At 41.6% G+C, this 13,811-nt stretch overlaps 1 protein-coding gene across 4 annotated transcripts; it reads right to left on the reverse strand.

The window, feature by feature from the left end:
* Positions 1-2,189: 2,189 nt before the first annotated feature.
* Positions 2,190-6,358, reverse strand: LOC127308653 (serine/arginine-rich splicing factor RS41). 4 transcript variants are annotated; one of them, XM_051339533.2, is made up of 6 exons: positions 6,205-6,358; positions 4,555-4,689; positions 3,398-3,510; positions 3,078-3,313; positions 2,606-2,956; positions 2,190-2,525 (listed from the first exon to the last, which is right to left on the reverse strand). In XM_051339533.2, exons 2-6 carry the CDS (start codon positions 4,658-4,660, stop codon positions 2,492-2,494), a joined length of 840 nt encoding a protein of 279 aa, XP_051195493.1. In that variant the 5' UTR covers positions 4,661-4,689; positions 6,205-6,358; the 3' UTR covers positions 2,190-2,491. The 4 variants fall into 4 exon arrangements, with proteins under 4 accessions (XP_051195493.1, XP_051195494.1, XP_051195496.1 ...); XM_051339534.2 differs by lacking the exon at positions 6,205-6,358 and adding an exon at positions 3,690-4,023 and having other exon boundaries at positions 4,555-4,690; XM_051339536.2 differs by lacking the exons at positions 4,555-4,689; positions 6,205-6,358 and adding exons at positions 3,690-4,023; positions 4,201-4,522.
* Between the last annotated feature and the right edge of the window lie 7,453 nt (positions 6,359-13,811).

Genomic DNA, 13,811 nt, shown 5'->3' on the forward strand with positions numbered 1-13,811 from the left:
GGAAAAATGAAAATGCAATGAAGAAACATGGAACTGATGTCGCCATAAGCGTAAGCAAGATTTAATAATTCAGTGATATTCAAAGAAAAAAAACTTAACCTTTCACCGACCCATCCAAGCACTTACAAATAATGATCTAATGATAGTCGCATCTGGGACCATTGCGAAACTAGAAAAAGCTTGGATTCGATTATGGAAAATCGAACTAGAAGCAGATTAGTATAGAATGAATGGATACTCTGATATAGAACGAGAAAAGGCAAATTTCATTAATGCTACTTCTATTAGTTTGAAATAGTTATAAAATTCTAAAAATGAAACCCTTTATTTTGAAAAAACAAAGGCAAAATGTCTGCTCCAGACAATTAGCTGGAATAGAAAGATAATAAATGATTGTAAAATATGCCTACATTATCTTTGTTTGTATATGTTTTCTCATTAAACAGCGGTCAATAAACATTGCACCATGTACCCGTTCAAATGATGAACCAAACCAGCCAATGATAGTCCAATCCAAAACAACCAAATTGTTCTCTTCAGCAACCATGCATACGACAATGAGCTGGAATATAAACATACTTGTAAATATGTGTTAGAAGTGTATTGTCACCTGTATTTTATTAATTAATAAGCAGAGATTGAAGAACATTGCAAAGTGTAACTGTTTGTTGTTGTAGAAAAGTCAGATAATTGTCCTTTATTCATGTTAATTATTTCAATGCACCTACAAGAAAATGTGATAAGAGAGCTATTAAGCTGGCTGGCCATCATAAGAAAATAGAAACCAATCACACAAATAGCCCTTTTTGCGATTATAGAAAGCAATCGATTTTAAAGTTGAAGGTGTATACCGATAGTGCTCCATGATAGATAAGTGTCTCAGTCTGTTGTTATTCTCCTATCAAATAACTACTTTTACCGTTTTGAAAAACTCTGATAAAGTAAAAAAAGGAAACAGTCAGAGCACTTCATCATCCTCGTGAGTTCAGAGTGGGTGTGCAAGATGGAAGGACATGGGTGGCGCGAATGCGGCCATGGAAGCAGAGGCCGGTAAAATGGGAGGATTTAAGCTAGATGAAGTGAAATCGTTGTTGAGATATATCATATGATTTAAGTTAAAATAATACCAAATATAGCATGATCATACTAATAGTAACCAGACTAGTCATGCTATATCTGTTTGGATCTAATTCCAAACAGCAGAACAAGGAAGTCGAGCAAAATCTGAAAAGAAAGATGAGATCATCGCACGGTGTACCTTGAGCATCGGCAGTGACAGCATTCGCTCGATGTTGCCGCTCATGTTGAGGTTGCCGAAGAGGTTGTTGATGTCCAGAAAGAAGTCGCCGTTGGGAACTCGTCTTCAGACGAAGTCATGTTGCTGATAGTCGCGCGTAAGCGCTCCCAAAAAATCTAATCGCCCCAAGAGGGAGGGTTCCGAGAGCTTACTATCTCGTCCTTCGATGCACGCCGAAAGACAAGGTGGAAAAGACAATGGCAGCAACTCAGCGTTCTGGAAGGAGGTAGTCACATGTGTTGTTTGTGATAGCTTGGATTTACGGGTCAGGTAAGTCGTGGAATGCAACCCACGTCCAAATCAACACAACAGTCCACAATTAAGAGAAAGCGAAAACAGTTGAGTAACAGTCCGCTAGTGACTCGCAAAATTGATGCATTAACAATTTTGCCAAACCGCAAAAATATAAAAGAAATGCATCCCGGCTCAATCCCGCAACCCATAGGGCGTAGAACGAATCCACGAATCCCGCAACCCGTAGAACGGGCAGGGGAGGAGTGCCAGAGGGCCTCTTCTCTTCTTACATCCCAATAGAAATAGAAAGGCTCACTTTATAAACTAGTTCAACTCTCAAGCAATGTGGCCTAGCTAATTTAGTTTTAGCTTCCCAATTAGCAATGTGAGACTAAGTAAGCAATGTGGCCTAGCTAATTCAGTTTTGCTGTCCCTTAATATACTACGCTATTATTGGAATGAAGAACAGGACATATTCATGTTATCTACACGACTTGATCTCAATCATTCCAAAACTGGAAGTGGTACTGAATAGAAATATTTCCTGCTAAACTTCAAGACTTGCTTTCAACTGGCATAGTAGAACAGGGAGCTGCTAGCAAATCAATCTGTACATGCTGACCAGCAAAAACAGAAACAGCAGCAGGGAACGGAAATATATGGCAGAACCAGCGAAATTTCATTAGCAATGCGAAGGTACAAAGCCTACAACCATACTGCCAGTCAATACACGATAAGTTTCATCGCTCCCCAAGGTTTTTACTGGAAGAATCCCTTTGCATCGGAAGGGGAAAAGACTTACGCTAACATCACAGTTCAAATCAAATCGACAAGATGTTCAGGTCGAGAGCTAGCTAATAGAGATATTACAGAAGTTTCTGGCTGCCTAATGTAACCAACTTGAGCATCACTAGGACAGCTCAGCCACAGGTCCCAGCTTGGTGCAAGCATGGTGCACTTTCAGTCCCTATCTTCCCTCGCAACAGGTGAGCGGCTGCACAGAGGAAAACAAGCTCAGTGTGATGCTTCAATGCAGTTGTAGCAAGCATAAGGAAGCATTTTCAGCATGCTAACCTGCGGGCCCTTTCATAGGCAGGGCTAGCTGCGCGGCGTTCACGGTCATACTTGGGGCTACCCCTTGCGTCACCTTTGCCCACGAATGGGGGGCTTCCACCACGGACATAATCAGGACTATCTCTGGCACCACCCTTGCCATAGTCTGGGCTGCCCCTCTCCCTGCCCCTACCATAGTCTGGGCTGCCCCTTTCCCGCCCTCTGCCATAAGGACTTGCAGAACGACCACGATTGTCCCGCCTGTCTGGAGATCTATCACGCCCACCTCTCCTATCTGGACTGTATCCATTCCTTTTTTCATCATCATCACGGAGTGCATACTCAACAGAAATGACCCTGTCCATCACAGTGCTGCCAAAAGAAGGACGAGTTCAGTTATAGTCGAGTTTTAAATAAATGGGATAGAGCAAAAAGACTGTCAGAACAGTTCAAGTGCTCTCTATAAGCACGTGTCAACAAAAAGTGCTAGTACCTTCCATTAGTACCGTCCAGTGCTTTAGTAGCATCCTCCTGTGATTCATACTGGACAAAGGCAAAGTTCCTTCTGATTCTGATATTTGCAATCTTGCCATACTGATCAAAGTGCTTCTCCAGATCTCTTGTTCTTGTGTTGATTGGGTCAAAGTTGATCACAAACAAGGTTTTGGTTGGTTTCACACTGCTTGGAGATCTCTTCCCATTCCCTTTTCGACCACCACTGCGATCCTCCTTCACATATATAAGATGACAAGCATTAAGGAAACATTAAGGCCACTCAAAGTAATTGGTCATTATTTGTAGAGAACTGCACACCTTTGTCCACTCAACCCTAAGTCTCCTCCCTTTTCTGCCAAAGTCATATCTGTCAAGTTTATGGATAGCATCTTCAGCATCACGTTCATCTTCCATGTAGACAAACGCAAATCCTAAATGATTTAACATGAAAAATAGTGGTCAGTTATTTACAGGGAATGAAGGATGCTGCAAATCCTTAGGGTGGACAGAGAAATGTAAGTAGGATGAACAAAATCTGTGCAATGTAGCAAAACAGCAAGATCACCTGGCGAAGCTACAAAGTGATACGCCAGAACAAATAGGAACAGACCTTGTGTATGTTGCACTAAGTGATGTCACAGTACAATAATCCAAACGTTCATGGTTCAGAGGTGGTGGTGCTGGTGCAACCTCCACTCTTCTCCAGCCGGCCATGAGATTGGCATGGTTGGATTGACGTGGGAGATTGTAATCAGGCGGGGGAGGAAGGTGCAACGTTGATGTAAAGGTAAGACATCAGTCACGAGGTGGTCGTTTCCAAGTGAACAGATGCCATGGTGGACTGTGAACTCCTGGAAATGGACAGGGCATGAGGCGGGGGCTCAGGCAGGAAAGGAAGAGCCTAGTCCATCAACCAGGAGGAGCACAGATGCTGCATGATATTCCTGCGGCAAAGAAATAATTGAGTACTTGACCTAAACTTGTAAGAAATAACTTCTTTTTTCTTTCTAAATTTATCCTGGTTCAGACTTGTCTGATGACTTCACAATATAACATTAACATAATCCGAATCTACCGAGCCTTCTCTGCCTTCCAAGTATCAGGGAACAACTTTGGCACACCTTCTCATGGGCTGCAGCATCCTACACCAGGGATGGTTGAGGAGAAGATAGCAGTCTTTGCCGCAACAAGGACAGCTGATTCCACTTGACATCCACCCAATCTTGTTAAAATCAACTGAGCACTTACTTGGAAGATATAGAGAGAGATCATGTGTTGTGCACGTCATATACCTTTATTTAGTACATAGCAGTCTACTCTTTTGTAAAAAAAATAGCAGTGGCAAATTGTTTTCTTAGAAGAGTTTGGTGTGTTAATGAACTGAAAACTGAGACCGAGACCACCAAATACGTGCAGTGGCAAATTAAACTGCTAAACAGCCAACTTAAATGTGAAGAATGGACATTAAGTCTTACCTGTCTTCATGTCAACTCGCTCCACCCTCCCATATTTGCTGAAAAGGCGCTCAATTTCAGACTGGCGAGCATCATAGTCAAGGTTCCCACAGAAAATTGGCCTCATGTTATTGGACAAACAGCTCTTCTCCAAACCTATCCAAAGATTAAAAAAAAGTCAAAGAAAATGTTAATATTGCACAGTTTAAAATTATCATCAAGTGTTAGCACAATTACAATACAACCCATCAAGCGACAATAGCAGCTTTCCACAGTCAATGTTCCAGAAACTTTTAAAAGAAATTACAACAGAAACATCACTAGCAGATTTGAAAAACTTAGGCACATTTGAGGTACTTATGAAGAGTTGCACATTCACTAGCTAGGTTCAGATTTTGCCCAAATGGAGTGCGGACCACAGTGATGAACTGGTGGCTAGAGAGTTGAAGGACTGTAAGCGCAAAACAAATGGTGTTCATCAGAATTGCTCAGATGACCAGCCAACAGGTAGACGCAAATATGTATTATTGGTTTGTGGTCTAAGAAAATACATGGTATCCTTGCACTTAATTAGTCTCGAGTCTGGATGTCAATCAGTGCTCCCATTGAAAATCTATAGGGATATTCGATTACTTAAAATTTGAGTGCAGAAAAGTGGAGTAGCTTCAAGTTAGTATGGAGGTACAAGAATACGTATAACCAATACATGTACTTTAACAAACGCGCCAAAGATTCATAACACTCTTTACCCCTTTAAGTCAAACCGAAATTGCTTAAGCACGCCTAATAGTATTACTGGGGGAAATTAAGTAAACAGCAACCATGTGGAATTAGAGACTCACACCAACCAATCATCAAAGATTACAGTCTTCTTACAGAAGCATCAGCACAAATAAAGGGCTGCCCAGAACTAAACGAAAACCAGACACTAAGAGCAGCTACTGATGAGACAGTACACCAGCAAAAGGACGGTAAAAAATCTACCACTACCTTTCTTATTCATAATAATACAAGTAACAACAAAAGCACACTCCTCGAAATAGGCTTCGGCCCCGCTATATTAATATAGCAAACCACATGGTACAACCACAAAAGCACACTTCACTCGAGTATAATGTAAATACGCCAATGATTAAGTAGACTGAACTCCAAACACCAACAACCATTCTAACAAACTAGAGGAAACAACACCGAATCGGGTAACCGACCAAAACAACGGCAAGTGTGGTACTACCTTTACTTAGCCCCAACCAACCAACCACAACAAGCAAGCAATTTCGCAGTTCGAACACCACGCAGTTCTCGTGACGGGTGCCTGTCTAGCAGACTCGGCCCTACTTTATTCAGTTCCTAGGAAACTCGGATTTGAGGAGGCAAAATATATGGAAAAATATGGAAAATAATCGAGTTCAAATGCATAGCACAGCACGAGCTCCCGGGCAGACTCGTGCCGCACAGTATCCTCCCAGAGCTCCAGTTAGTTACTAGACGCGACGGAGTCCAAAGCTACAAAACCCAATCTCGGCTAGAACCCTAGGTCAAAAAAAATCGCCAGATCTGAGCTCTGGGAGCTTCGTCTAAACGAGCGCCAGATCCAGGGGGGAAACACAGACGAACACCGCGCGCGCCCTGGAGAGCTGTGGCAGGGGGGAGAGAGGTCGTGATTGGTACCTTGGGAGCGGAGAGGGAGGGCGAAACCCTAGTTTCGTCGGAGTGGCTGGCTCGGACCCGGCGGCGAAGGGAGCGGGAGACGGGGACTGGACGAGGGGGGCGGGTGAGGGTTTATACGGGGGGAGAAGTCACGTGGAAATAGCAGCCAGATAGGGGCCGGGCATGGCCGGTGGATTGTGAACTGGAGGCGACGGTGGCCGATATGCTGGTGATATTTTTAGTTATTTCTGGCACGGTTGATTTTTTTTTTAATAAACCACAATATATTAAGCAAATAAGCCGCCTCATTAAAACCTTTCAGTCCCCTTACGTACTCTGGTAAGAAAAAGAGTGCGTCAGAAACTTGCTGTAGCTAGTTCACAAAAAAGTTTACATCGGTTGCTAGCAAGGAAACTAAATAGTCTGGAGGGTCTTCAAGCCAAACAATCGACTTATCCCCAACAGCATTAGCAGCCAAACAATGCGCTACGAGATTACTTTCCCTAGGACTATGGCTGAAGGTAATATGGGCAAAACCCCGCGCTAAAAAAGCACACTCCTCATAGACTGCTGCAGCTGCTCCAATTGAATTGCCTGCCTCCTTCATAATCTCAATAACTTCCATACAATCACTATTCACCTCCACCTTCGTGCATCCGACTTGACCTGCTAGAAGAAGGCCATTACGGAGAGCTATTGCCTCCGCCATTGCCACATCCCCAACGTGTTGAATTTTACAGCAGCTTCCCGCAATGAATCCGCCGCTAACATCTCTAATGACCGCCCCCGATGAGCCAGAGAAAAAATCCCGAGAGAAAGCTGCATCAACATTCAGCTTCACATATCCTTCCTTAGGTTTTTCCCATCCGTGTCTGCGAATTCCGGAGTTTTTTTTCAAAGCTCTGTAATAGTTCAATGCGAGCGCAGCTATTGCTTGAGCACTTCTTGCCGGTTTCTGCACCTTCTCTTCATGCACAATTTTCCTCCTTTCCCACCATATATACCAACATGCTACAGCAACCAATTCTTTCATGTTTAGTTCAGGAATAAGCGGTACTTTCTTGTCATCTTGCCGAAGGATATATTCAGATACACCCGAACCTGCTCTATCAATTGTTCTTGATTCCTCAATTTCTACCATAATACCCAGATTCTCCCATATTTCAATTGCTCTTGGACAGGTGAAAAAAGCATGATGAGTGTCCTCATAGTGTGTTGAACACACAGGGCAAAGGCTACTGGTGATAATATACATATTAGCCAAAATAGCTCTGCAAGGAATTGTACCATGCATGTAAGAATCTCCAAGAGAAAAAATTTATTTTTGCTGGGACGCGAAGTGACCAGACATTAGCCCAAACTGGATTATGCTCAGCCGTACTCTGTTGATTGGTCCTTAACAGTTTCTGACCATGTTGATGATCCCATTCCAGAAAATATGCTGAGCGCACAGTAAAAATCCCAGTCTTTGTGAAATTCCAAGAGACAAAATCCTCCATCATTCCAACCGCAAGAGGAATTTTCAGAATTCTTTTCACGTCCACGTTATAAAAGAGAGAGTGGATAAGGTCCTCATCCCAACATCTAGTTTCTGGATCAATTAGATCAGACACCTTTGTATACACTGTATTACCCCTTGGCGTCAAATTTTTCCTCGATGGGCTACTCGAAATCTATGGATCATCCCAAATATTTATATCAGAACCATCCCCAACCCTACAGATGATTCCTTTCTTCGGAGTTTGTAGTCCTGCCCAAATACTCTGCCAAGTATAAGATGAGCCCTTCTTCAGTTCCGCATTCAAAATATCACCAGATGGAAAATACTTTGCCCTTAAAATTTGAGCACAAAGCGAGTCAGGCTCGCACAGAAGTCTCCAACTTTGCTTTGCCAACATTGCAAGATTAAAACAATGTAGATCTCGAAATCCCATGCCACCCTTCTTCTTCGGAACACACATCTTCCACCAAGCAAACCAGTGCATATGTTTTTGCTCATCATCATCTCCCCACCAGTAACGGGACATAGCATCTGTGATCCCTTTAATTACTAGCTTGGGAAGCTTGAAGACTGACATAGCATACGCGGGAATCACCTGGATCACCGCCTTCAGTAAAACCTCTTTACCTCTGATGATTGTTTTTATCAAACAAATCTAACTATGTTTTTATTAGAGTAATCTCTACCATGGGCTCCTTTGATTTAAAGGATAGGAAAAGCATAGGAATAGGAAAGGTATAGGATTTGAATGGCATGGCTACTTCAATCCTATAGGAAGATGAAGTTTGTTTGATTGTAGCAAAGGAATTTTTCCATGAGGTATGAGCTAATGCTTTTTTCCTATAGGAATTACACTACAAGATTCCTATAGGAATTTTTCCTATAGGATATGTTCCTATGAATCAAACAACATGTATAGGAAATTTTCCCATGGGAACCAAATCCTACACAATTCCTTTGCAAATCCTTTGAATCAAAGGAGCCCTAAAAAGGAGAACTTCCTCTGTTTCCTCCGGTCAGAGGTTTCGTCCTACATATTTTCTTGGACTGTTTTGCCCTCCCACCAAAACTCGACTTAGTCAAACCTCCCAATCAAATGTGGCGCCCCTACGGCCCTAATTTTTCTCGTCTCTCTCCTCGCCCAATCGTGCAGGATTCATCGAGTCCGCGGACGCCGCCGCCTCCCTCTAGCAGCCCAGCGCCACCCGCCCCCTGCCACCATGGATCCGGGCCGAGCTCCCCGCCTCCATGGATCCCATCTCTTCGCCGCCATGGATCACGTATCTTCGCCGCCATGGATCCCGGACCTGTACCCCACCGTCGAACTGGACTAGGCCGTGCACATCCTGTGCTCCACGAACAGCGGCATCCTCACGTGCCTCCGCAGTTTCCCGTTGATACGTCTCAAACGTATCTATAATTTCTTATGTTCCATGCTACTTTTATGATGATACTCACATGTTTTATGCACATTATATGTCATTATTATGCATTTTCTGGCACTAACCTATTGACGAGATGCCGAAGAGCCAGTTGTTGTTTTCTGTTGTTTTTGGTTTCAGAAATCCTACAAAGGAAATATTCTCGGAATTGGACGAAATCAACGCCCAGGGTCTTATTTTTCCACGAAGCTTCCAGAAGACCGAAAGGATCACGAAGTGGGGCGACGAGGCGCCGCCACGCCAGGGCCGCGCGGCCAAGGGTAGGGCCGCGCCGCCCTGTTGTGTGGGGCCCTCATGTCGCCCCTAAACCTACCCTTCCACCTACTTAAAGCCTTCGTTGCGAAACCCCCAGTACCGAGAGCCACGATACGGAAAACCTTCCAGAGACGCCGCCGCCGCCAATCCCATCTCGGGGGATTCAGGAGATCGCCTCCGGCACCCTGCCGGAGAGGGGAATCATCTCCCGGAGGGCTCTTCATCGCCATGATCGCCTCCGGATCGATGTATGAGTAGTTCACCCCTGGACTATGGGTCCATAGCAGTAGCTAGATGGTTGTCTTCTCCTTATTGTGCTATCATGTTAGATCTTGTGAGCTGCCTATCATGATCAAGATCATCTATTTGTAATGATACATGTTGTGTTTGTTGGGATCCGATGAATATTGAATACTATGTCAAGTTGATTATCAATCTATCATATATGTTGTTTATGTTCTTGCATGCTCTCCGTTGCTAGTAGAGGCTCTAGCCAAGTTGATACTTGTAACTCCAAGAGGGAGTATTTATGCTCGATAGTGGGTTCATGCCTCCATTGAATTTGGGACAGTGACAGAAAGTTCTAAGGTTGTGGATGTGCTGTTGCCACTAGGGATAAAACATCGATGTTTTGTCTAAGGATATTTGTGTTGATTACATTACGCACCATACTTAATGCAATTGTCTGTTGTTTGCAACTTAATACTGGAAGGGGTTCGGATGATAACCTGAAAGTGGACTTTTTAGGCATAGATGCATGCTGGATAGCGGTCTATGTACTTTGTCGTAATGCCCTGATTAAATCTCATAGTACTCATCGTGATATATGTATGTGCATTGTTATGCCTTCTTTATTTGTCAATTGCTCAACGGTAATTTGTTCACCCAACATGCTATTTATCTTATGGGAGAGACACCACTAGTGAACTGTGGATCCCGGTCCATTCTTTACATCTGAAATACAATCTACTGCAATACTTGTTCTTTACTGTTCTTCGCAAACAAACACCATCTTCCACACTATACAATTAATCCTTTGTTTACAGCAAGCCGGTGAGATTGACAACCTCACTGTTACGTTGGGGCAAAGTACTTTGATTGTGTTGTGCAGGTTCCACGTTGGCGTCGGAATCCCTGGTGTTGCGCCGCACTACACTCCGTCACCAACAACCTTCACGTGTCCCTTGACTCCTACTGGTTTGATAACCTTGGTTTCTTACTGAGGGAAAACTTGCTACTGTACGCATCACACCTTCCTTTTGGGGTTCCCAATGGACGTGTGTCTTGCACGCATTAAGCTCTTTTTCTGGCGTCGTTGCCGAGGAGATCAAGACACGCTGCAAGGGGAGTCTCCCACATCCAATCTCTTTACTTTGTTTGTGTCTTGCTTTACTTTATTTTATTTACTGCTTTGTTTGCTCTCTATATCAAAAATACAAAAAAATTAGTTGCTAGTTTTACTTTATTTACTATCTTATTTGCATTCTCTATATTAAAAAAACACAAAAAAAAATTAGTTACTTGCATTTACTTTATTTAGTTTGCTTTATTTACTACTGCTAAAATGGGTACTGTTGAGAATACTAAGTTGTGTGATTTCACTAGCACAAATAATAATGATTTCCTATGTACACCTATTGCTCCACCTGCTACTACAGCAGAATTCTTTGAAATTAAACCTGCTTTATTAAATCTTGTTATGAGAGAGCAATTTTCTGGTGTTAGTTCTGATGATGCTGCTGCCCACCTTAATAATTTTGTTGAACTTTGTGAAATGCAAAAGTATAAGGATGTAGATGGTGACATTATAAAATTAAAATTGTTTCCTTTCTCCTTAAGAGGAAGAGCTAAAGATTGGTTGCTGTCTTTGCCTAGAAATAGTATTGATTCATGGACTAAATGTAAGGATGCTTTTATTGGTAGATATTATCCTCCCGCTAAAATTATATCTTTGAGAAGTAGCATAATGAATTTTAAGCAATTAGATAATGAAAATGTTGCTCAAGCATGGGAGAGAATGAAATCTTTGGTGAAGAATTGCCCTACCCATGGACTAACTACTTGGATGATCATCCAAACCTTCTATGCAGGATTGAATTTTTCTTCGCGGAACCTATTGTATTCAGCTGCTGGAGGTACCTTTATGTCCATTACTTTGGGGGCGGCAACAAACCTTCTTGATGATATCATGATAAATTACTCTGAATGGCACACGGAAAGGGCTCCACAAGGTAAGAAGGTAAATTCTGTTGAAGAAACCTCCTCCTTGAGTGATAAGATTGATGCTATTATGTCTATGCTTGTGAATGGAAGATCTAATGTTGATCCTAATAATGTTCCTTTAGCTTCATTGGTTGCCCAAGAAGAACATGTTGATGTGAATTTCATTAAAAGTAATAATTTCAACAACAATGCTTATAGGAATAATTCTGGTAACAACTATAGGCCATATCCTTCTAATAATGGTAATGATTATGGTAATTCTTATGGGAATTCTTACAACAATAATAGGAGTGTACCCCCTGGTCTTGAAGCCATGCTTAAATAATTTATTAGTACACAAACTGCTTTTAACAAATCTGTTGAGGAAAAGCTTGATAAAATTGATATTCTTGCTTCTAAGGTTGATAGACTTGCCCCTGATGTTGATCTTTTAAAATTGAAAGTTATGCCTAATAAGGATAATGATAATAAAATTGTTACTACAGCAAACTCCATCCAAGTTCGAATTAATGAGAATATTAGATTGATGGCTGAATTGCATGCTAGGTGGGATAGAGAAGAAAACGAAAAACTTGCTAAAGAGAATAATGTAGCTAAAGTTTGGACTATTACCACCACTAGTAATGATAATGCTTCACATGTTGCTACACCTCCTACTATCAATGGTAAAATAATTGGTGTTGGCAATGTTTCTACTCCTAGTGCAAAGCGTGCAAAATTGCCTAAATCGCTAAAAGCTGAAACCGCTTTGTGATAAAACTGCTGAAATTTTTCAAAATATTGGGAACAATGATCACATTGCTGTAGATCATAATGGTTTAGATTTTTATGATTGTCACATCTCTGAAGTTATAAAGTTCTTACAAAAACTTGCTAAAAGTCCCAATGCTAGTGCTATAAATTTGGCCTTTACAAAACATATTACAAATGCTCTCATAAAAGCTAGAGAAGAGAAACTAAAACTTGAAACTTCTATTCCTAGGAAGTTAGAAGATGGTTGGGAGCCCATCATTAAGATGAGGGTCAATGATTTTGATTGTAATGCTTTATGTGATCTTGGTGCAAGTATTTCTGTTATGTCTAAGAAAATCTATGGTATGCTTGACTTGCCACCATTGAAAAATTGTTATTTGGATGTTAATCATGCTGATAATGCTATAAAGAAACCTTTGGGGAAGATTGATAATGTTCGTATTATGGTTAACAATAACATTACCCCCGTTGATTTTGTTGTCTTCGATATTGAATGCAATGCATTTTGTCCCATTATATTGGGAAGACCTTTTATTCGAACCGTTGGTGCTACTATTGATATGAAGGAAGGTAATATTAAAAATTTCCTCTCAAGAAAGGTATGGAACACTTCCCTAGAAAGAGAATGAAGTTACCTTATGATTCTATTATTAGAACAAATTATGATGCTAATGCTTCATCTCTTGATAATACTTGATTCACACTTTCTGCGCCTAGCTGAAAGGCGTTAAAGAAAAGCGCTTATGGGAGACAACCCATTATTTTACTACAGCACTTTTGTTTTATATTTAAGTCTTGGAAGTTGTTACTACTGTAGCAACCTCTCCTTATCTTTATTTTATTGCATTGTTGTGCCGAGTAAAGTCTTTGATAGTAATGTTGATACTAGATTTGGATTACTGCGCAGAAACAGTTTTCTTGCTGTCACGAAATTGAGCAGCCCCTGCTGTAGAAAATTTAGAAAAATCTGCCAATTTACGTGAGTTATCCTCAGATATGTACGCAACTTTCATTCAATTTGAGCATTTTCATCTGAGCAAGTTAAGTGCCCCAGAAAAATTCGTCTTTACGGACTGTTCTGTTTTGACAGATTCTGCATTTTATTTCGCATTGCCTGTTTTGCTATGTTTGATGGATTTCTTTGTTCCATTAACTTTCAGTAGCTTTGTGCAATGTCCAGAAGTGTTAAGAATGATTATGTCACCTCTGAATATATGAATTTTCGATTATGCACTAACCCTCTAATGAGTTTGTTTTGAGTCTGGTGTGGAGGAAGTTTTCAAGGGTCAAGAGACACTACAAGAAAAGTTCTGATAGATAACGTCTCAAAATCGTCCGCTAAGGGGTATTTTTCGTCGCCTATGGGCCTAACCCGACGATATGGGTTCTGTTGTCGAAACTGCGTCAGGCAAAGTCCTACGACGATTTTTTCGGTCCGTCGCGCTTGGGCGCCC

This window comes from Lolium perenne, chromosome 6, assembly GCF_019359855.2.
Source record: "Lolium perenne isolate Kyuss_39 chromosome 6, Kyuss_2.0, whole genome shotgun sequence".
In the NCBI taxonomy this organism is placed as follows: domain Eukaryota; kingdom Viridiplantae; phylum Streptophyta; class Magnoliopsida; order Poales; family Poaceae; genus Lolium; species Lolium perenne.

Bases quoted from the DNA above. Each gene is read 5' to 3' on its own strand.
- LOC127308653 (XM_051339533.2), bottom strand. From the start codon at position 4,660: ATGAGGCCAATTTTCTGTGGGAACCTTGACTATGATGCTCGCCAGTCT. The intron at 3,511-4,554 runs GTAAGACTTAAT...TAAATCATTTAG, and splicing joins GCGAGTTGACATGAAGACAG to GATTTGCGTTTGTCTACATG. The intron at 2,526-2,605 runs GTTAGCATGCTG...TCCTCTGTGCAG, and splicing joins GCCTATGAAAGGGCCCGCAG to CCGCTCACCTGTTGCGAGGG.